The 24,180-nt window shown below is 38.4% G+C and overlaps 1 protein-coding gene across 3 annotated transcripts in view; it reads left to right on the forward strand.

The window, feature by feature from the left end:
• LYRM7 (LYR motif containing 7) overlaps positions 1–24,180 on the forward strand; it is a 34,493-nt gene that overhangs the window by 1,842 nt on the left and 8,471 nt on the right. For all 3 annotated transcript variants that reach the window (XR_010126477.1, XM_054488139.1, XM_063665480.1), the window contains exons 2-4: positions 7,455–7,527; positions 9,430–9,500; positions 14,195–14,276. Coding sequence is in view for 2 of the 3 variants with exons in the window: in XM_054488139.1 (XP_054344114.1) it covers positions 7,455–7,527; positions 9,430–9,500; positions 14,195–14,276 (226 nt within the window). In the remaining variant the exon portion in view is untranslated. The remainder of the gene's footprint in view (positions 1–7,454; positions 7,528–9,429; positions 9,501–14,194; positions 14,277–24,180) is intronic.

The raw sequence follows: 24,180 nt of genomic DNA on the forward strand, positions 1-24,180 counted from the left end.
AGGGTGACAAGACCCTACGTCCAAAAAAAAAAAAATAGGAAAGTGAAACCTAGCACAGAAATTATAACCCTTAAAATTAATCCATTATTCAAGAAAATTGAGGCAAGAAGACTGTTACTTGTCCAAGCTTACATTAAGTGACAATCTCACATTCAAACTCATCTGACTATAAAGAATCCACTTTTCATCTACACTGCCTGAATTGTCCAATCAGTATAAGTAAATGAGGAAGAGAATACAATCTGTGACCTGGCTTTCTGCATTTTAATAAAAGCTTATCTGCTTCAAGGTAATGTTAACTCCAATAGTGCTATGGCAATAATGATAACATTTTCTTACACTAGTCCTCTTAAATTAGGGATGCTAATTTGTTGTACTAATGTTGTACTTTAAATAGCATGTAAAACCATTAGGTTTACTTACTTCTCATTTTTTTAATCCCATGCAGCATGTCTTCTCTGCTCTTGCAATATTAAAGTCCCTGGGATTCTATGATGCTTGCAAAGCCCGTATTTTTACCAACAATCTCTTCAAGGCAATCCAGGCTTTTACTATCAAGCACCTCAGAATTATTCCAGCCTCTGCACATTACTCAGTTCCAAAGCCACTTCCACATTTTCAGATACAGGCATACCTAGGTGATGCTGCTGGTTTGGTTCAAGCCCACGGCAACAAAGTATATATTGCAGTGAAGCGAGTAACAGAAGTTTTTTGGTCCCAGTGCACATAAAAGTTATGTTTACACTATAATGTAGTCTATTAAGTGTGCAGTAGTATTATGTCTTTAGAAAGTACATACGTTGGCTGGCAAAGGTGGCTCACGCCTGTAATCCCAGCACTTTGGGAGGCCCAGGTGGGTGGATCACGAGGTCAGGAGTTCGAGACCAATCTGGCCAACACAGTGGAACCCCGTCTCTACTAAAAATACAAAAATTAGCTGGGTGTGGTGGCACGTGTCTGTAATCCCAGCTACTCGGGAGGCTGAGGCAGGAGAATCCCTTGAACCCAGGAGGCAGAGGGTGCAGTGAGCCGAGATCGCACCATTGCACTCCAGCCTGGGCAACAAGAGCGAAACTCCGTCTCAAAAAATAAAATAAAAAATAAGGAAGTACGTACCTTAAATAAAAAATACTTTTTTTGCTACAAAATGCTAACAATTATTTGAGCTTTCAGAAAGTTGTAATCTTTTTGCTGATGAAAGATCTTGCCTCGATGTTGATGGCTGCTAATTGATCAGATTGGTGGTTGCTAAAGGTTAAGATGACTGTGACAATTTCTTAAAATAAGACTACAGTAAAGTTGACCACATTGATTGACTCCCTCACCCACAAAAGTTTTATCTGTAGCATGCGGTGCTGTTTGATAGCATTTTACCCACAGTAGGGCATCTTTCAAATTGGATTCAATCCTCTCAACCCCAGCCACCACTTTATCAACTGAGTTTATATAATATTCTAAATCCTTTGTTGTTATTTCAACAATGTTTACAGCATCTTCACCAGGAGTGAAGTGATGTGAGTGATGATCTTCATAAACTCAAGAATCCACTTTCTTTGCTCATCCATAAGAAGCAACTCCTCATGCATTTAAGTTTTATTGAGATTACAGCAATTCAGTCACATCTTAAGGCTCCATTTCTTATCCTAGTTTCACTTGCACTTTCCACGTATCTGCAGTTAATTCCTCCACTGAAGTCTTGAACCCCTCAAAGTCATCCATGAGTGTTCACATAAGTTTCTTCCAAATGCCTGTTATTGTTGCTATTTTGACCTCCTCTCTTGAATTCTCTGAATGGCATCTAGAATGGTGAATCCTTCCCAGGAGGTTTTCAATTTACTTGGCCTAAATTCATCAGAGGAATCACTATCTATGGCAGCTATAGCCTTATGAGTCTTTTAAATAAGACTTAGAAGTCTGGCTCACGCCTCTAATCCCAGCACTATGGGAGGCTGAGGTGGGCAGATTGCTTGAGTCAGGAGTTCAAGACCAGCCTGGGCAACATGGCAAAACCCGTCTCTACAAAAAGTACAAAAATTAGCTCAATGTGGTGGCATGCGCCTGTGCTCCCAGCAACTTTGGAGGCTAAGGTGAGAGGATCGCTTGAGCCCAGGAGATCGAGGCTTCAGTAAACCATGATCGTACCACTGCACTCGAACCTGGGTGACAAAACAAGGCCCTGTCTCAAAAAAAGGACTTGAAAGGCAAAGTTACTACTTGACCTTGACCTGTGGGGCTGCAAAATGGATGTTGTATTGACAGTCATGAAAACAATATTAATTTCCTTTTACATCTCCATCAGAGCTCTTGGGTTATGAGGTGTGTTGTCAGTGAGCAGTAATATTTTGAAAGGAATCTTTTTTTCTGAGCAGATCTCAACAGTGGGCTTAAAATATCAGTGAACCATGCTTTAAACAGATGTGCTTTGTTGATTTGTAGAGCTAGAGTAGTTTTAGCATAATTCTTAAGGGTCCTAGGATTTTGGAATGACAAATTGTCATTGGCTTCAACTCAAAGTCACCAGCTGCAATCTTTTTTTTTTTTTTTTTTTTTTTTTTGGTGACAGAGTTTCACTGTTGTTTCCCAGGGTGGAGTGCTGTGGCGCAATCTCGGCTCATCGCAACCCCCGCCTCCCGGGTTCAAGCGATTCCCCTGCCTCAGCCTCCTGAGTAGCTGGGATTGCAGGCATGGGCCACCATGCCCGGCTAATTTTGTATTTTTAGTAGAGATGGGGTTTCTCCATGTTGGTCAGGCTGGTCTCAAACTCCCGACCTCAGGTGATCTGCCTGCCTTGACCTCCCAAAGTGCTAGGATTACAGGCATGAGCAACATGAGCAACCGCACTCGGCCTTTTTTGGGTGTGTTTGTTTGTTTTGTTTTGTTTTGTTTTGTTTTGAGACAGGGTCTCACTCTGTCACCCAGCCTAGAGTGCAGTGGCGTCATCTTGGCTCGCCGCAACCTCTGCCTCCCAAGCTCAAGAGATCCTCCCACCTCAGCCTCCCGACTAGCTGGGACTACAAGCACCCTCCACCACGCCTGGCTAATTTTTTTATTTTTTGTAGAGACAGGGTTTGGCCATGTTGCCAGGCTGGTTTTTTTGTTTGTTTGTTTGTTTTGTTTTGTTTTTTGTTTGTTTTGTTTTGTTTTGTTTGAGACGGAATCTCGCTCTGTCACCCAGGCTGGAGTGCAGTGGCACCATCTTGGCTCACTGCAGCCTCCACCTCCCAGGTTCAAGCAATTCTCCTGCTTCAACCTCCGGAGTAGCTGGGATTACAGGTGCCCACCACCACGCCCAGCTAATTTTTTGTATTTTTTAGTAGAGACAGGGTTTCACCATGTTGGCCAGGCTGGTCTTGAACTCCTGAGCTCAAGCGATCCACCCACCTCAGTTTCCCAAAGGGCTGAGGTTACAGACGTGAGCCACTGCATCCAGCCTGCATTAGCTTATTAAGAACTAATTAAGTTCTTATTAATAAAGATATTTCACATTTCACTTCCCCGTTCATGAGTTCATGGACATTTAGGTTATTTCTACTTCTTCGCTATTATGACTAATACTACCATGAACATTAGCATACATGTTTTTGTGTGAACATGTTTTCATTTGTCTTGAGTATATACCTAGTAGCAGAATTTCTGGGTCATAAGATAACTGGGGGTTTAACTTTTTTTAGCAACTGCCAAAGTGTTTCCTAAAGCAGCTGTACCATTTTAAATGCCAAACAATGTATAAGAGTTCCTATTTTTCCATGTCCTTGTCAACTCTTTTTATTGACTGTCTTTTTTACAGTAGCCATTCTACTGGGATGAAATGGTATCTCATTGAGGTTTAGATTTGTATTTCCAGATGGCACATGACATTGAACATCTTTTCATGGCTTATTGGCCATTTATGGGTTTTTTTTTTTTGGAGAAATATCTATTCAAATCCTTTGACTTTTTATTTTTCTTAATTTTATTTTAGATTCAGAGAGTACACATGCAGGTTTATTACATGGGTAAATTACATAATGGTGAGGTTTGGGCTTCTAGTGAACCCATCACCCAAATAATGAATATTGTACCCAATAGGTAATTTTTCCACCCTCAACCCCTTCCTATCCTACTCCCTTTTGGCGTCTCCACTGTCTATTATTTCCATCGTTCTATCCATGTGTACCCTTTGGTTAGCACCCACTTATAAGTCAGAATATGCAGTATTTGATTTTCTGTTTCTGAGTTATTTCATTTAGGATAATGGTCTCCAGCAGCTGCTGCAAAGGACATGATTTCATTCTTTTTTAGTGTTCTGTGATGTATATATACACCACATCTTCTCATTTGTGTCCTATAAAGCAAACAGCTGCCCTCACAGTTCTACTAGCACCTAGTACTTTTAACATCTTTGATGTTATTATTGCTATAAAAATTACCCACAGCTGAGCCCTTTAAGTACATTATATGATTGTCTTTTTTCCCAATTCTTCATCTTTAAATTAATAACTGCCTTTTAAAAATTATTACTTTTTAAAAATATCCTTTAATAGATATCCTAGATATCTATTCCCAAATTCTAGGCAAAACCAGTCTACCAGTTTCATTTTTCCTAGCAATACCTTTCCTGGAGCAATTCAGTCTTTTGCTATAGTCCTGCCTAGTTGCTTTCTAGTCTGGCTGCACAAATGTTGACTAGCATTTGTCCTTCCCCATGGTCTTTGCCTCTCCCATGTTAGACCACCTGTCTCCCGGGTTCCCATGTCTTTTCCTTTTGTGGTTCATTTCCTTATTTTGGTGGAGCATATTCTTCTGTAGCTTTCCAATAAAGTATGTATGACAGATAAGAGACTTTGCATTTCTGAAAATATGTATTTGCCCTTGTCTTTGAGTGATAGTTTGAGTATCTATGGTGTTCTAAAGCAGACATTTTTTCAAAACTTGAATATCTTATTCCATTGTCTTCTTACAGTGGTGCTATTCAGAAATCAGGTACCATTCTGATTTTTTCCATCCTTTACATGTGAAATGTTTATTCTCTGAGATAGTTCTCATTATCAGCATTGCACTGAACTTACATCATGCTGTGCTGTGTTATGAGTTTTATGTTGGGCACTTGGTGGAACCCTTTCTATCTTGTAATTCTTGTGCCTTACTTGGTGGAATTTTTTTCCTTCCCTTTTACCCAAATATTAAGTGAAAATTTTAAAATTTCTTCCCTCCCTTTTCTCTTTTCTCTCTTGTTGGCCCTTCTGCTAATCTAGCTGTTGGGCCTTCTCCCTTAATTTTCTTGTCTTTCCTCTCCTCAGTTTCTGTTTCTGAACTTTTATTCTACATTCTGGGCAATTTTTCTCAACTTAATCCTTACTTTCACCTGTTCGATAGCCAAGAGCTTTTGGGAGTTTTTGGAATGTTTCTTTTTAAATTTACTACAGCTTTTTATTGATGTTATTCCATCTCTGTGATAACATGTTTCTGAGGAAGTTTTTTATGGCTGCTTGGTTTTTATTTTTAACTTCTTTTGCTCTGTTTCTTATTTCTGTTTTCATGTCTGCCTTTGATGTTATAGGTTTTCTAATATATGTAAAACACTTAAAATGGTGTCTAGCACACAGTATGCTTAGTAAATGTTAGATATTATTTGTAGAACAGACTGGAGGACAGGAGGGTGTGGTGGCAAAGTGACAAACTTTTGTAAATAGTCTAAGAGATGGGGAGTGCCTGACGTAAGTGGTTTTGTTGATAGAGGATAAAAGAAAGATTACAGAGACATTCCTAAAGTTTCCACAACAAGAGTAAGGTAGAATAAAAGGATGACCTACAGATTTCTGGCTTCAGAAACTTGGTGGCCTCCAATAAGTAAAATAGAGAAGAGTGGAGGAAGAGCAATATTGAGAGAACAATATTGAGTACCTTTCTGGACTTGAGAAGTGTGAAGTGACCTCAGCCTATGACTAAAGCCTCTTCACAATCTGTCTTTTACCAAAATGCCAGGCTCTTTTCTCTCTTTTTTTTTTTCAATACAGACTCAGAATATTCATAAGTCTCACATTTCACTTATCTTTTATGAAATAGCAATTAAAAGGGCCAGACACAGTGGCTCACGCCTGTAATCCCAGCACTTTGGGAGGCCAAGGCAGCGGACCACGAGGTCAGGAGTTCGAAATCAGCCCAGCCAACATGGTGAAACCCCGTGTCTACTAAAGATAACAAAAAATTAGCTGAGCGTGGTGGCATGCGCCTGTAATCTCAGCTACTCGGGAGGCTGAGGCAGGAGAATCGCTTGAACTTGGGAGGCGGAGGTTGCAGTGAGCCGAGATTGTGTCATTGCACTCCAGCCTGGGTGACAAGGTGAGACTCCATCTCAAAAAAAAAAAAAAAAGAATAGCAATTAAATTTGTCTAAATTGTCTAAAACATCTTCCTTCTGTGGCCTCTTTTAAGATGCAATAAATTCATAATTTTGTATATGTGTGTGTATGATATTAAGAGCGGATTAAAACTTCAATAGGTTAAGAAAAATGAGAACAGATACATACCAGACTGGTAAAGTAGCAGACTGGTTTTTAGCATGAGGATTATTAACTTTTTAACCATCCTTATATTGTTTTATTTATTTCAAAGAACTTTGTATTATTTTTGTAAATAAGGCTAAAAATGTTTTTAATGTAGAGACAAATAATCAAAGGAAAGTTATTTTGGCAAGTCCTGGTTTTCACCAACTATTTTTAAAAATAGTCTATGAAACAAACAGAAAAGGAATACTGTTTAATCCTTGTAATACGATTTATGTAAAATGTGAAATGTTTTCCTTTTGAGGTCTGAATTCTGATTTTCTTTTTCTTTTTCTTTTCTTTTCTTTTTTTTTTTTTTTTTTTGAGACAGGGTCTTGCTCTGTCACCCAGGCTGGAGTGTAGTAGTGCAGTCAGAGCTCATTGTAGCCTCAACTTCCTGGACTCAAGCAATCCTCCCACCTCAGCCACCCAAGTAGCTAGGACCACGGGTGCACACCACCATGGCCTGACTAATTTTTAAAAAATATTTTGGCCGGGTGCGGTGGCTCACTCATGTAATCCTAGCACTTTGGGAGACCAAGGCGGGTGGATCACCTGAGGTCAGGAGCTCGAGACCAGCCTGGACAACATGGTGAAACCTTGTCTCTACTAAAAATACAAAAATTAGCCAGGCTTGGTGGCAGGTGCCTGTAATCCCAGCTACTTGGGAGGCTGAGGCAGGAGAATCGCTTGAACCCAGGAGGTGGAGGTTGTGGTGAGCCAAGATCATGCCACTGCACTCCAGCCTGGGCGACAGAGTGAGGATCCATGTCAAAAAAATTTCTTTTTTTGTAGAGATGGGGGTCTCACCATATCGCCCAGTGTCTCGAACTCCTGGGCTAAAGCAATCCTGCTACCTCAACTTCCCAAAGTGCTGGGATTACAGGCATGAGCCACTGTGCCCAGCCTTGAATTCTGATTTTCTTAACAGGTTTTACAGCTCTTTAAAACACTGCACAGGACCAGACAACAAGTTTTTAAAAATGATGCCAGAGCATTAGAAGGTAAGTATGTTCTTTACCCCTTCGGAGCCAGTCTACTTTTTAGATGACTACTAATCTGTCTGAGAAACCCTGTGTGGTCAAGACCCATCTTAGGGAATGACCTTCACTATCTCTCTCTAATATCTTTTATAAAGATTAGCTTATATTACACTTATTTGAGAAATATCTACTTAAAGAAAAATTTTTAAAGATCAAGTCTTCATAAAAAGTTGGTCAAAAAAAAAGGCGAGGGACCAGAATTTCAGTGTTTATCATTGCTTGCCTTATATTCAAGCCATTGAACTTTCTGTTACATAACCAAATTTTCACACTCTCTAGGACCAGATATTACCATGTTGTTAATGTCTTATGTCAGTCTAAAAGAGCAGCTGTGAAAGAGAATCCATCCCAAATGATTCCAAATTCAGTACCTCCCTGTTTTAAGTAGTTTCTATCTTAATCTGGAAGTCACAGGCTCTGAAATTTAGGTTCTGTGTTATTCATGTTCAGTTCCACTCCTCATACATTTCTGAACCTCCTTAAGAGTGCACCTAGGTAAAGTGTCCCCACTGTTTCCAGGGATTTAAGTTTTTGTAACTCATCAAATATAATTTCTAAACAAATAAGATGTATGTATTGTATTATACATACTTTACATGAATTCCTGATTTAATTATTGTAATATTTCTGTAAGATAGTTGCTGTTATAATTCCTATTTTTACAAATGAGAAAATTGACAAAATGTGAAAATATCTGTCCCATGTCATACTTAGTAAAAGGTGGACCTGGGATTTAGTCTAAGCAGTCTGATTCAAAAGTCCAAACTTTAAACCACCTTATGTATTGAAATATATGCAACATAGGCTGGGCTCAGTGGCTCACACCTGTAATACCAGCACTTTGGGAGGCGGAGGCAGGTGGATTACTTGAGGTCAGAAGTTGAGACCAGCCTGGCCAACATGGTGAAACCCCGCCTCTACTAAAAATACAAAAATTAGCCGGGCATGGTGGCACACACCTGTAATCCCTTGAGGCAGGAGAATTGCTTGAACCCAGAGGCGGAGGTTTCAGTGAGCCGAGATCACGCCACTGCACTCCAGCCTGGGCGACAAAGCAAGACTCCATCTGGAAAAAAAAAAAAAAAGGAAAAAAGAAAAAAAATGTATATATAACATATACATATATATATATACACACACACACAACATAGAAGGAAGTTTTTATGGTAATTATCAACATGGAATATTTTTGTTGCTTTAAATTTTTTAAGTGAAACAGTTATAAGAACAGCTAACAATTTGGTTGCATATTTGCTAAGCACTTTATATGGATTGTTCCATTAAATGCTCACACCAGCACAATAAGGCCAGTGAGATTCTACCAAATTATGCTGCTATAATGATATCAAATTCTCAGTGGTATATGTAAACAAAAGTTTTATTTGTCACTCACTTCGTATGTCAGCCAAGACACTTAAAATTTTACATATATGTACACATGTATCCTGTTTGCTGCCAGTCTTTGTGTATGTGTGTATGTAGTTTAACATACTTGTATGTATTGAATTTTACCATCTTAAAAAAGCATTTTAATAGAAATCCTTAGATTTGTAAAAATAAAACATTAGATTTATTGTAATTCAATAGCTATAGGTATACAAATGAATTTGAGAGTAAAAATCAGTGGAAGAAAAAATATTAGAGTGCCAAAGGTTTATGGTAGGTTTACCTACAAACTTGTCATCCTGTCAAAAGCTCTCCAAGGGACTTCATTAACAAATTTCTTATTCTTATGCTTTGTTTTTCATGAGGGCAATTTCTATACTAGAGAAGTAGCCATTCATAGTGAATAACGTGTAAATTATTGAGATAGGAATTATAGATTACAAAAGCGAATAACTATATGTACTTTTCTCTTTGTAGCAGCCAGAATAAAGATAAATGAAGAATTCAAAAAAAATAAAAGTGAAACTTCTCCTAAGAAAATAGAAGAGGTACAGTAATTTTTTCAGTTATAGTAAAACTTATACAATTATCTTGTCAAAGAGGAAATGATGAAGATAGAGGGGTTATGTAAAATAAAAACCATTACTTGATAGTTAAGGCCATCACAATTGTAGATAACCTTCACTTATTTGGTGTGGCTCACCTCCTCAGGCTCATCTGCCAACACCAAAATACAGCAAGGTACCCCATGAACAGAACATGGAAATAGCCATGGTCAAAGCCAGAACAGCTGAACAAACTCAGAAACCTACAGAACTTCTATCCTCACTTAAAGCAAGTGACTGGAACTAAAGAGAATGAGTGTTGTAGTAACTCAGAACTACAGAGGAAACTTCTACTCTTAACTGAACTAAGCAGTTAGATATTTATTTTTAATCCCATCTTGGCAATGACAAACAGCCGCAGTATGAACTATTCTTGCTTTGCTTTCTGTATTTACATTTTGGTCACTTGCTCTAGTTGAAGACACTATACAGACACTACTCTCTCAGCTCCCTAATACTCCTAGTAAAAGTTCATTGAAAAAAGTGCACAATTTTTCTTTTCCTATATGTTATGTATTCTGGCATATACATATTATCTCTGTCCTCAGCTTCCTGTGTCTAACTATATAAAGATAAGGAAAGGACCCTTAGGAAGAAAACAAAACAAAAAAATGGAAAATAATTTGCAAGATAGTTATGGTTCCAAGAATTGATATGGTTCCAAGAATTAATTCCTTTAAAAAGGGTAAAGGAAGGTACAAACTAGAGAAATTCTTCCATGTTTATAGAATTTCCAGATGTTTAAAAAAAAACTGATAAAAAATGCATTTATATTTAGTGGAGAAAATGCTATTTTTGAAATAGTAAATACCTGTAATAATGGAGCTCATGAGACAAAATGAGATAGCCTAAGTATTCTCTCTCTAAAAAATAAACAAAAAGGGAAAGATTTTGCTGAAACATGATAGGGCAAATAGGGAATATGTAATTTTTATTCATGGCAGAAATTAAAATGACAGTATAATTAACTCATAACTTGAAGGGAGGTTAAAAGATATATGAGGAAGTTTGTACTGTTTGCTATTCAGTAGACTAATTCATAACAATATGATAATTTTTTAATTTTGAAATTATGATTAAAGACTTTTAAATTGAGGTCTGTTTATATTAAGTAAACTGGGAAAATGAACTACAATCTCCCAAATTCATTTTACTTATAGAGCATTAATTTAACATTAAGCATCTAGAAATTGCATATTTGTTATATACAAATGTATATTTTGTACTTTCTGCAACTGAAAAATATTAAGATTTTAGTAATTTTTAAATAATTGCATTGTTATTAGAGGGTTGATAGAGTCTTGGCACTAAAAGGAGTCTCAGGCATCCTCTCTAGATCAGCAGTTCTCAAACTTGGTCATCTCAAAGAACCTTTACACTCTTACAAATTGAGGACCCCAAAAAGCTTTGTTTATATCAATATTTACCATATTAGAAATGTAAACTGAGAATTTTAAAAAATATATATTGATTAATTCATTTTAAAATAACAATAATTTCATTATATGTTAAAAAGTAACATGATATTTATGAAAAATAACTATTTTTAAAAATTTAGTGAGAAGAGTGGTATTGGTTTTTTTGTTTTTGTCTTGTTTTTGTTTTTGTTTTGAGATGGAGTTTCGCTCTTGTTGCCTAGGCTAGAGTGCAGTGTCATGATCCCAGGTCACTGCAACCTCCACCTCCGGGTTCAATCTATTCTCCTGCCTCATCCTCCTGAATAGCTGGGATTACAGGTGCATGCTACCACACCTGGTTAATTTTTGTATTTTTAGTAGAGATGGGTTTCACCATGTTGTCCAGGCTAGTCTTGAACTCCTGACCTCAGGTGATCCACCCACCTCAGCCTCCCAAAGTGCTGGGATTGCAGGCGTGATCCACTGTGCCCAGCCCCCTGCATTATGTTTTTTAGGTTGAAGTATATGAAGAAAATTCAGCCTCACACAAATTTGTAGTTGGAAAAGAGTAGAACAGCCTTTTAGATAATTGTGATTTTTTTTCTTTATTTTTTTGGGTAGAGATGAGGTCTTGCTTTGTTGCCCAGGCTGGTTTCAAACTCCTGGCTTCAAGCGATCCTCCTGCCTTGGCCTCCCAAAGTTCTGAGATTACAGGTATAAGCCACATAATTGTGAATATTTTTTAATACTACGCCTTGGCATGAGGTAATTTCTTTTTTTTTTTTTTTTTTTTTTGAGACGGAGTCTCACTCTGTCACCTAGTTAAAGGTTAGTTCCAATGTGCAACTCTGTTATCTGTCAGACCAGTGGAATTTTTTTGGAGGGGGCAGTTCCAGGATTCATGCAGACCACCTCCTCCTCATCTCCTCTGGACCCCCCTAATCCCTTATTCCTCAACTGGCCTTGTTTCCAGCCTTATATCTAGGACTTGACTCAGTTTATGTACCTCCAATGGCTGAGGAGACCCATTATTTTCTCCTTCTCTGCCCTGCTAAGCCCCTTCCCAGGTGTCAGGAGATGAGGCTTTGCTCTCCCACAGCTCTCTCCATGGCACTTAATTCCAGCTCCCTCCTTTTGATGCTCAGACCAAAAACCTTGGTGCTTTCTTGACGGCTATTCTTCTCTCACACTTATATCCAATCTGATAGCAAATCCTGTTGACTTAAATCTCAAAATATTAATATATATAGAATTCAACTACTTCTCATCCTCCCTGTCATTATCTCCGAGTCCAAGCCACCATCATCTCTCTTGTTACAACAGCCTCCTAATGGGCCTCCTGCTTCCAGCCGCACTCCCTACAGCCTATTCTCAGTACTTTTGAAAACAGAATAAACCTTAAAAAAAGAAAAAAAAGGCATATCTCAGCACTCTACTACTCACAACCCCATGACTCTTCATCTCATTCAAGAAAAATCTAAAGTGTCTAACATGACCTACAAGACTGTCTGTCATCTGACCTTTGTTACCTTGCCCCCTCAACTTGAACCACATCCCCCTCACTTTTCCAATCTCAGCCCCTTCATTGAGGGTCCTTGAATTTACCAAAAAGTTTCCTCACTTAGGGTTGTTATGCTGTTGCCTCTTCTTGGGATATTCTCTCACATGCCCTCAAAGCTTCATTTAGGTAGACAATGAACTTTAATTGATATTTCCCTGTGAATGGATTTTTTACCCATGCATGATTTTGTAACATCATGCAGTGATGATTTAGAAAATACAGGTTCATTAAATACTACAGATCCTCCAGATGTTGACATAGTTCATTACATATTTTAAAATTATATCTATCAATACTAATATCCATCTCATCAGAAAAATCTTTAAGGCTGGGCATGGTGGCTCACACCTGTAATCCCAACACTTCTGGAGGCTGAAGTGGGACGGTCGCTTGAGCCCAGGAGTTCAAGGCTGCAATGAGTTATGATTACACCACTGCACTCCAGCCTCGGTGACAAAGCAAGACCTTGTCTCAAAAACAAAGCAAGAAAAAAATATTTAAGTATTGTGAAGCTATGAAGCTTACCCTGGCAGATACAAATTCTCCAGAATTCTGATATTTGCTTGAAAGCTTCAGTTTTGTCATTGTCAGCAAATACTGTCAGTTGTTTTCTTTGAAGTGACACACTCTACTTTTCTAAGAAAATAAGAAAATGTCTGCCAAATAGCTAAGTCTGAATGATCTTGTGAGTGGTTCTGTCAAGTAAAAAATGGTATTTTGATGGAGAAAGCTCTACTGCTCACAACTCAAACCATGCAAAAGGCTGTAGTGTTTCGAAAGTAATTTTGACCTCACAGATCCCTGAAAGGGTCTCAGGGTCTCTCAAGTACATATTATTTGATGAGGTCTGAAACTCAAAGAGAGTAGGTGATTAACCCAAGGCCATACACTTAATGATACAGCCAAAGTTGGAGTTCAAGTGAAGAAACATTCAACTGCCCTCCCCAAAATGTGCATTTTAAACACACTTAAAAATACACATTGTAACAAAAAATACTCTAAATCTGTTTTGGAAGAAAATATAGAATTGATAGATAAAAGCTAAAACTATATGCATATCTGAGCTTTCTATACTAGTTGGAATGGTTATAAAAAGTTAAAAGCAGTACAGTAGTCCCCTTTTATCCTTGGGGGATACATTTTAAGATCCTCAGTGGATGCCTCAAATCTCTGATAGTACCAAATCCTATATACTATGTTTTTATTACATATACTTTCCTATGGTAAAGTTTAATTTATAAATTAGACACAGTACTCTTGTGCTTTGGAGCCATTATTAAGTAAAATAAGAGTTACTTGAATATAAGCACTGCAGCATGGCAACAGTCAATCTTGATAACCGAGATGGCTACTAAGTGACCACAGGTGGACAGTGTATACAACATGGATATGCTAGACAAATAAATGATTCACATCCCAGACAGGCTGGAGCAGATGGCGTGAGATTGCATCATGCTACTCAGAGTGACATGTGATTAAAAACTTATACATTATTTATTTTGGGAATTTTGTATTTAATATTTTCAGACTGCAGTTGACCACGGGTAACTGAAACTGCAGATAAGGAGAAACTACTGTGTTACTGAAAAGAAATTATAGTAAAACTATCGTTTTCAAAAACAGTACATTCATATGAAACACCTAAAGGACTTATTCTATTTGTTTGGTTTTCTTAACAGCTAATGAAAATAGGTTCTGATGTTGAATTATTACTCAGAACATCTGTTATACAAGGTATTCACACAGACCACAATACACTGAGTAAGTAAAATTAAAGAAAAATGGTTTCTAACTGCAGTGTGTTTTAAAATATTGAATAATTATAGCACATGTAATGCTGAGTGGTAAAACAGCTTGATTTTGCCAGACAATGTGGTACATAGCATATATATTTTACAAGGTTATAGTCTATGATACTGAATTATGAAACTTTGTTTTGCCACATTTGTTCCCTTTTAATTAATTTTTATTTTTTATTTTTTATCTTGTTATATTTCAAAACTAATTACAAAGACAGTACAACTGTATATTTTTATCATATTTATTTACAGTTCTTAATTTTTCTGGCATCATTTATCACTTACCTAGACTATCTCTTTGCCTTTTACTCTATAATGAGTTTTGTTTTTTGTGTTTTTGTTTTTTTGGGTTTTTTGAGATGGAGTCTCACTCTGTCGCCCAGGCTGGAGTGCAGTAGTGCAATCTTGGCTTGCTGCAACCTCCACCTCCTGGGTTCAAGCATTTCTCATGCCTCAGCCTCCCAACTAGCTAGGACTACATGCACACCCCACCATGCCCAGCTAATTTTTGTATTTTTAGTAGAAACAGGGTTTTACTTTGTTGGCCAGGCTGGTCTCAAACTCCTTACCTCAGGTGATCCACCTGCCTCAGCCTCCCAAAGTGCTGGGATTACATGCATGAGCCATCGCACCTGGCCTATAATTAGTTATTTTAATTCGGAAGATTTAGGATTATAGGAAATGGAAATATAGTTGAGATCCTCCATTATACCTCGAGACTCCAGATGGTGCTTCAGCAAAATCTCATTTCACATAATGTTTTGTTTTTATTCTCTAAAGTATCTTTGGGGACAGTAACAACAAAAAGATGACATTCAAAATTGTTGGCCAGGTGCAGTGGCTCATTCCTGTAATCCCAGCACTTTGGGAGGCCAAGGCAGGAGTCTAGATTGAGCCCAGGAGTTCAAGACCAGCCTGGGCAACATGACAAAACCCCGCCTCTACAAAAAATACAAAAGTTATCAGGATGCGGTGGTGCACACCTGTAATTCCAGCTAGTAGGGAGGCTGAGGTGGGAAGATCATTTCAGCCCTGGAGGTTGAGGCCTTAGTGAGCCATGAGTATGCCACTGTACTCCAGCCTGGGTGACAGAGTAAGACCCTGCCTCAAAAAATATATATATTGAAAGGCTTTGTTTTTTAAGCAGACTATGGAAGCATAACATACAAACAAAAAAGTACTCAATTTGTAATTGTATAGCTCAGTGAATTTTCATAAAATGAATACCCATGTAACCAACATGCACAACAAGCCACATGTAAAAAAAAAAAAAATGGCCTTTCTGATGGATATATGGTGGTATCACATTGTGATTTTAATTTATATTTCTCTGGTAACTAATGAACTATGAGGACCTTTTCAGTTGTTTAGTGGACATTTGGATATTCTTTTTTATGAAGTGCCTGTTCGAGTCTTTTGTCCATTTTTCTAAGGGGTTGTCTGCCTTTTTAGTGTTGATTTAAAGGATTTCTTTATATGTTCTGAATATAGAAATTTGGTGGGTATATGTATTACAAGAATCTTCTACTCCGTGGCTTTCCTTTTCACTTAAAAATATTCACATAAAAATATTTATGGATATTTTTATAATTAGTGCTTTTTAATTCTATTAAAGAAATCTTTGCCTAGCTCAAGCAAGATCGTGGAGAGATTCTCCTATGCTTTCTTCCAAAAGCTTTATTGTAGGCTGGGCGCAGTGGCTCACACCTGTAATCCCTGCACTTTGGGAGGCTGAGGCAGGTGGATCACTTGAGGTCAGGAGTTCAAGATGAGCCTGGGCAACATGGTGAAACCCCATTTTCACTAAAAATACAAAAACTAGCCAGGCATGGTGGCGCATGCCTGTAATTCCAGCTACTCAGGAAGCTGAGGGAGGAGAATCACTTGAATGCAGGAGGCGGAGGCTACAGTGAGCCAAGATCATGCCACCACACTCCAGCCTGGGCAACAGAGTGAGACTCCATCTCAAAAAAAAAAAAGGCGGGGCGCGGTGGCTCATGCCTGTAATCCCAGCACTTTGGGAGGCCGAAGCGGGTGGATCACGAGGTCAGCAGATCGAGACCATCCTGGCTAACACAGTGAAACCCCGTCTCTACTAAAAATACAAAAAATTAGCCAGGCGTGGTAGCAGGCACCTATAGTCCCAGCTATTCTGGAGGCTGAGGCAGGAGAATGTCATGAACCCGGGAGGCAGAGCTTGCAGTGAGCCAAGATCGAGCCACTGCCCTGCAGCCTGGGTGACAGAGCAAGACTCTGTCTCAAAAAAAAAAAAAAAAAAAAAGCTATATTGTTTGATCTTTTCCATTTGGTTGTTTATATCAACTAGAGTTGGTTTGTATATGATATGAGATGTGGGGCTCAAGATTTATTTTTTTGCATGTGACTATCCAGTTGATCCAGCAACACTTATTGAAAAGACCACTCTTCCCCCTACTACTCTACAGGATCACCTTTGTCATAAAATCTAAGAACTATATATGTGTGCATCTGTTTCTGGACTTTATAATCTCTTCAATCTGTTTTTCTGTCCTGCATCATTACCTTCATGTCTTGATTATTACAGCCTTATAATAGATCTTCCTACCTTATACTTATACTACCGTATAAGTCCAAAGGGCTTTTAAAGTTACTTTTAATTAATGGGGACTTATCAGAAATTATTAGATCTTGGGCTGGGCACTGTGGTTCACACCTGTAATCCCAGCACTTTGGGAGGCTGAGGTGGGCAAATCACCTGAGCTCAGGAGTTTGAGACTAGCCAGGGCAACATAGTAAAACCCTGTCTCTACCAGAAATACAAAAAATTAACCAGGCATGGTGATGTGCACCCATGGCCCCAGCTACTAGGGAGACTGAGGTGGGAGGATCACTTGAGCCTGGGAGGCGGATGTTGCAATGACCCGAGATCGTACCACTGCACTCCAGCCTGGGTGACAGAGCCAGACCCTGTCTCACAAAAAAAAAAAGAAAAAGAAAAGAAAAAAAAGAAATTATTAGATCTGAGTTATGGTTTTTTCGTTTTGTTTTGTTTTGTTTAGATGGAGTCTTGCTCTGTCTCCTACGCTGGAGTGCAGTGGTGTGATCTTGTCTCACTGCAACCTCCGCCTCCCAGGTTCAAGCAATTCTCCTGCCTCAGCCTCCTGAGTAGCTGAGATTACAAGCGTGTACCACCACACCTGGCTAATTTTTGTATTTTTAGTAGAGACGGGGTTTCACCATGTTGGTCAGGCTGGTTTCAAACTCTTGACCTCGTGATCTGCCTGCCTTGGCCTCCCAAAGTGCTGGGATTACAGGCGTGAGCCACCTCGCCCATTTTTTTTTTTTTTGAAATGGATTTTCACTCTTGTCACCCCAGGCTGGAGTACAGTGGCATGATTTCCACTCACTGCAACCTCCACCTCCCAGGTTCAAGTGATTCTCCTGCCTCAGCCCCTCAAGTAGCTGGGATTACAGGAGCTTGCCACCACACCCAGCTAATTCTTGTATTTTTAGTAGAGACAAGGTTTCACCATGTTGGCCAGGCTGGTCTGGAACTCCTGACCTCAGGTGATCCACCTGCCTCAGCCTCCCAAAATGCTGGGTTTACAGGTGTGAGCCACTGCACCTGGCTGATCTAAGTTATGTTTATAAGGGCAGAAAACATAGTTAATCCTAAATTTAAGATGTGTAGTCATCAGCTTTTATCTTAATAATGATCTTTAGAGATTCTGTGTAGTATAGCCAACATTTTATATAGGTAATCACAGATCTATATTATTTTTATCATATGAATAAAGTTTTAGGTTATTTTAAATAACTAAATTTAGTATCTATATTTCAAATGCCTGGTTTTAGATATAACAGTATTGAATATTGTTTAGATTTCTTTTTATCCTTTGGTTTTATGTATATTTTAATTTTCCCACAGAATTAAATATTTTGACTCTTTATGAGTATTAATACATATTGCCTTAATAATAGCCTCATTCTTTGTGTGTGTGTGTATATATGTATACACACATATATACATATATACATGCATATATACATGCATATATATATGCATGTATATATGTAGAGGTCCAAAATGTAAGAAATTTGATTCCTTAATCTCTCTTTCTAAAAGTTACTTTAAGCAAAATTCCTTCAAATATTTTAGCAGTGTCTATACTGTCACATAGAAATGACAAGAATAAAAATTCTGCTTCTTGTTTAGAAAATGGAGAGTTGTGATTATGTGTTTCTAAAAAATATCATATAATGTCTCAAAATGAAAAATAATAGAAATTGAAAGTAATAAAATGAAACTTCATTTGGAAGAGTAATCACCTTGTATGCGTGAATTCTAAATCCATCTCTCTTTTTCTTCCATTCAAATAATATCTACAGTGGAAATTAAATTTTGAATCCCAGCAGGAACTCTTTATCTTAAACAATTTCTCATTTTTAATTTTTTTTAAAAATCACTTCCAGACATCTCTCAAAAGGAGACACACAAATGGCCAACAAGTATATGAAAAAATACGCAACATCACTCATCAGGGAAATGAAAATTAAAACCACAATGAAATATCATCTCACCCCAGATAGAATGACTGTTGTCAAAAAGACAAAAAATAACAAATGCTGACAAGGATATGGAGAAAGGAGAACTCTTATACACTGTTGGTGGGAATGTAAATTAGGATAGCCATTATAGAAAACAGTATAGAGGTTCCTCAAAAACTAAACATAGAACTATTGCATGATCTAGTAATTCCTCTACTGGGTATGTATCCAAAGGAAAGGAAATCACTGTATCCAAGAAATAGCTGCATTCTCATGTTTATCTTGGCACTATTCACAGTAGCCAAGATACGGAATCAACCTAAGAATCCATCGACAGATGATTAAAAAAAATGTGGTGTGTATATATACATATATATATGTATATATACACACACACATGTACACACACACACATACACACACACAATGGATATTATTCAGCCATAAAAACAAGGAAATCTTGTCATTTGTGACAACATACATGAACCTGGAAGACATTATGTTAAGTGAAATAAGCCAGGCACAGAAAGACAAATACTGCATGTTCTCACTCATGTGGAACCTAAAAAAGTTCAACTTATAGAAACAGAGCGCAGATAGTGGTTGCTAGAGGCCAGGAAGGGTCAGAGGGGTATACTAGAGGTTGGTTAATGGGTCCAAAATTACAATTAGCTAGGAGGAATAAGTTCTAGTGTTCTATAGCACTGTAGGGTAACTATAATTAACAACTTATTGTATATTTTCAAATAGCTAGAAGAGCAAATTTTGAATATTCCTAACACAAAGAAATGATCAATAAGGTCATAGATATGCTAATTACCCTGATTTGATCATCACACATATACATGCATTGAACTATCACTGTACTCCTTAAATATGCATATTTAGTATGTATCAGTTAAAAATAATAAAAGGAAACATTTACTTCCTTTATCCTTGCCGGTGAATTCAAGGTTCTTTATTACAAGCATAATTTCATCATTTGAAATAATTCCTTATTTTTAAAATCTTTAAAAAATATTTTGGAAACTATTTTTCTTTCCAAATATTTTCTACTCTATTTTTTATATTATCTCAGGTGCCTGAATTTGTATAAATCATAATTTTTTATTCATATCATTCATGATTGGTCTAGCATAGCCTTTAACTATGAGTTAGAAAAATACTCAGGTTATTCATTATTCTATACTTGCTTTCTGTTTGATTATTAACATTTGTCAAAACCCTCTTTCTAATGTGGATATTAGTCACCTGGTTTCAGTGTTGGCCTTTAACAAACATATATTTTCATTCATACAAATTTACGATAAAGATGGTCCCAAGAAAACCCAGGACTTCAGGTCATTATTTTTTATGGTACTTAGTTTTTTAATAGTATCTATATTTTTTAACTTCCTCTCTGGCATATATGTAAGAAAAAATAGGGATGTACTTCTAAACGAATGATACGGTTAAAAAAACAAAAAGCTCCAAGAAGCTGTTCTTTAGATGTATTTTAAACTTCTGCCTTTTGGTTTATTTAGATTTGTCATTGTCTAAAACTATCTTATGGTTTGTGTTCTAAGACATGTTAATGTGACTCAACAAACATTGAATCGCTGTTATGCTAGATGCCAGGGATAGAACAATGGGCAAGACAGATCTGGTTCCTATCCAGTGGAACTTAGAGTGCTGTGTAAAAGACAGGCAATTAAATGTACAGCTACAGTTCTTGCAATGCCAGGATAGGAGGCAGAGATTGCTGAGGCACGTAAGCAGAGCTACAGATCCAAACTTGATGAGTTAGGGACGGGTTCTTGGAAGAAAACACTTTTGTGTTACAGTTTCCCCAATTTGAAGTCATCATTTATATAATATACATAATGTGCTTGAAATATTTAGAAGTGTTTCTGGAACTTCAGTGTGAAATATTTTAATGTCCTTTAAGTTATTTGGATTCAAAATATCTCTATGATTGTCACACTATTATAAACTATGCTATCCATAATAGTTTATTTTAAAATCTTTACCTAAATTCGTATTTTGGTCCAAAATTGAGATAAAGACTTTATTTCAAGGAATTGCTTTTTGGCCGGGTGCAGTGGGTCACGCCTGTAATCCCAGCACTTGGTGGGAGGCTAAGGCAGTTGGATCACCTGAGGTCAGAAGTTCGAGACCAGCCTGATCAACATGGAGAAATCTCATCTCTACTAAAAATACAAAATTAGCTGGGCATGGTGGCACATGCCTGTAGTCCCAGCTACTCAGGAGGCTGAGGCAGGAGAATCGCTTGAACCCGGGAGGCAGAGGTTGCAGTAAGCCGAGATTGCGCCATTGCACTCCAGCCTGGGCAACAAGAGCAAAACTCCGTCTCAAAAAAAAAAAAAGAAATTGCTTTTTATTGATATATTTAATATGACCAGAGTAGATAAGGCGTTTCAGGGCCCTAAAGTAGAGGAAATAAACCATGATCTCAATGCAGTTCCTTTTTAAAGATCTGGCAACATCAACAAACTAAGGCTGCTATAGTACTCAGTATCTAATGTGGAAAGCAAAAGTCAGGGATTTTATAATCTATAAGACAAAATTATAATAAAAACAGTATATAGCATATAAATATACTTGGGGTGCATTTGACCTAATTAAAGTGTTAACAGTTAATGAATACAGAAGAATTCAGTTGTAAAATATCTTTTGATGCCAAAGATTATCCAATAAGGTGAATTGAGTAAAGAAGTAGAATAGTGGATATTTGACAGGTTTTCTGGTAATTTACTACTCTTCAAATAACCCTGCTTTGTTTCAAGAATTTCCATCTACCTGAATTCTAAATCCCTAAGACAGAACCTAGAAAATTTAAGTTCCTCAGTTTCCTTTGTAGCTCAGGCACAGGCGTTTGATTAGGTGAAGCACACTCACTTGTATTCAGCACAGAATCTGTTTTGCTGGCAGGAGTAGCATCAGTGGTGTCAGGATCAAGTTCCTCATGGAGAAGAGAAGTAGCATTGGTATGGTGGCAAGAGCAGACATAGTAAGGTTGGTTTCTGGCAACATCCGAAGTGTAGCATCTTGTGTTCCATGAGGGTAAAAATGGCGGCATTTTTTTCTGGCACCCCACGAGAGAAAAGCAGTTTTTATCATTAGCCTATTTCTGTGGTATGGCTTTGGTCATCGTTCCTGGAAGCTTAGTCTCAAGACTGCCTGGTTCTGGACAATTTGAAACAACCTGTTTAATGCCTTTCCAGCTTCTAAGCAGCCAGAGGCTGCTTCTGTGACTAGTAACAAAGACCAACAGTTAAAGCTTTTATAGTCCACTTCCTGGTGATATGAGTTAGGCAAAATAAAATTGGCCTATTGGCTGGGAGCGGTGGCTCACGCCTGTTATCCCAGCTCTTTGGGAGGCTGAGGTGGGCAGATCACCTGAGGTCAGGAGTTTGAGACCAGCCCCCTGGCCAACATGGCGAAACCCCGTCTCTACTGAAAAATATAAAAATTAGCCGGGCATGGTGGTGGGCACCTGTAATCCCAGCTACTCGGGAGGCAGAGGCAGGAGAATCGCTTGAACCTGGGAGGTGGAGGTTGCAGTGAGCCAAGATCACAGCCACTGCACTCCAGCCTGGGCGACAGACAGAGCAAGGTTCTGTCTCAAAAAAAAATAATAATAATAAATAAAATTGAAAAAGAGGTTGAATGCAGATTAAGCTAGCCCACAAAGCAGAGATAGAAGTATTACTTTGCTAAAAGGCATGCTTCTGTCTACAGCCTACAGTCTAATTGATTAAGAGTCCCATAATTTAGAGCCTTGGAGAGTTAAAAATGCTAATTGTTCTTATCCACTAAAACTAAAGCCAATACAAGCAGGGAAATTCTGAGCTGTAACATGAAATAAGATCGATGCCTCAAGACTTTCTCGTTCTTCCAGACAAAGATTAGATATATGATTCATTTACTGACTGGAGCTTACTATTCTTCATTGCTTTAAGAGGTGGCCCCTAAGGTAAGGGTTAGGGAGATGGGCAGAACGTAGAGGCTGCTACCAAAGGATGACAGTCTTCATGCTTATTTTTCTGTGGCTACTTGTGCATGGAAATGACTGGAAACCAATTTGAAGCTTATAAAGTTTTTGAGTGAATTTTATTGCCAAGAAACCCCAGGCCTGGCTAGCTCTTTTCGCCTCTTAAGGCCACCCCTGGGCCCCTAAACTCCTATCACCAGGAAGTAGACTATGAAAGCTTTTAAAGCCCCAAAGAAGGGCATCTTCCCCAATATCTCCACCCAATATGTTCCACCCGCTGAACAATGAGGCTCAGCGGGACCTAATGGAAACACTAGCACTGTAACCAAACATCCTTGATTTCAGTCTGGATGAGACCTGAGGGGACAGGTAGTGAGTGGATGTATGCTACAGATGGAAAGAAGGATGTATATGCATTTTGCATAGCCAAAGGGGTGGTGCTTGTTGCCTCTCCAGTATCTATTCTCCTGTTCTTTTTTTTTTTTTTTTTTGAGATAGAGTGTCCTTCTGTCGCTCAGGCTAGAGTGCAGTGGCACGATCTCGGCTCACTGCAACCTCAGCCTCCCGGGTTCAAGCGATTCTCATGCCTCACACCTCCTGAATAGCTGGGACTAGAGCTCAGGCAATCCAACCGCCTCAGCCTCCTAAAGTCCTAGGAGTATAGGTGTGAGCAACCGCGCTTGGCTTCTCCTGTTCTTTTTTACTAACTGAAAAATTGTGTTCAGGGTGCAATGTACCAAGCAAAAAAAAGTTATTTTCCAGACCATGTGACACCTTTCTGGTCTATATAAACCCTGTCTATTGGGTGTTACTTCCAAGAAAGTCATTGTTTTCCTGTTTAAAAGGAACAGGCTGAGTTGGCACTCTCCTTTTGCCCTTTTCTCTCTTCTTCCCATCTGGAGTGCAGATGTGATATGACAGCAGCAGTGAAGACAAAACCACTCTTGGAAGGTAGAACAGGAAGAGAGAAAGAGCCTGGGTCCTTAGTATCACTAAGGACAAGCACTAGCCCAGAACTGCCTTAATCTGTATTTCTTTTTTTTTTTTTCCGAGACAGAGTCTAGCTCTGTCGCCCAGGCTGAAGTACAGTGGCACGATCTCGGCTCACTGCAACCTCTGCCTTCGGGTTCAAGCGATTCTCCTGCCTCAGCCTCCCTAGTAGCTGGTGCCTGCCACCACGCCCAGCTAATTTTTGTATTTTCAGTAGAGACAGGGTTTCACTGTGTTGGCCAGGCTGATCTCGAACTCCTGACTTTGTGATCCGCCCATCTCGGCCTCCCAAAGTGCTGTGATTACAAGCATGAGCCACCATGCCTGTCCTTTAATCTGTATTTCTTGATAATGT

The sequence above is a fragment of the Pongo pygmaeus genome, chromosome 4 (assembly GCF_028885625.2).
Source record: "Pongo pygmaeus isolate AG05252 chromosome 4, NHGRI_mPonPyg2-v2.0_pri, whole genome shotgun sequence".
Lineage (NCBI taxonomy): Eukaryota > Metazoa > Chordata > Mammalia > Primates > Hominidae > Pongo > Pongo pygmaeus.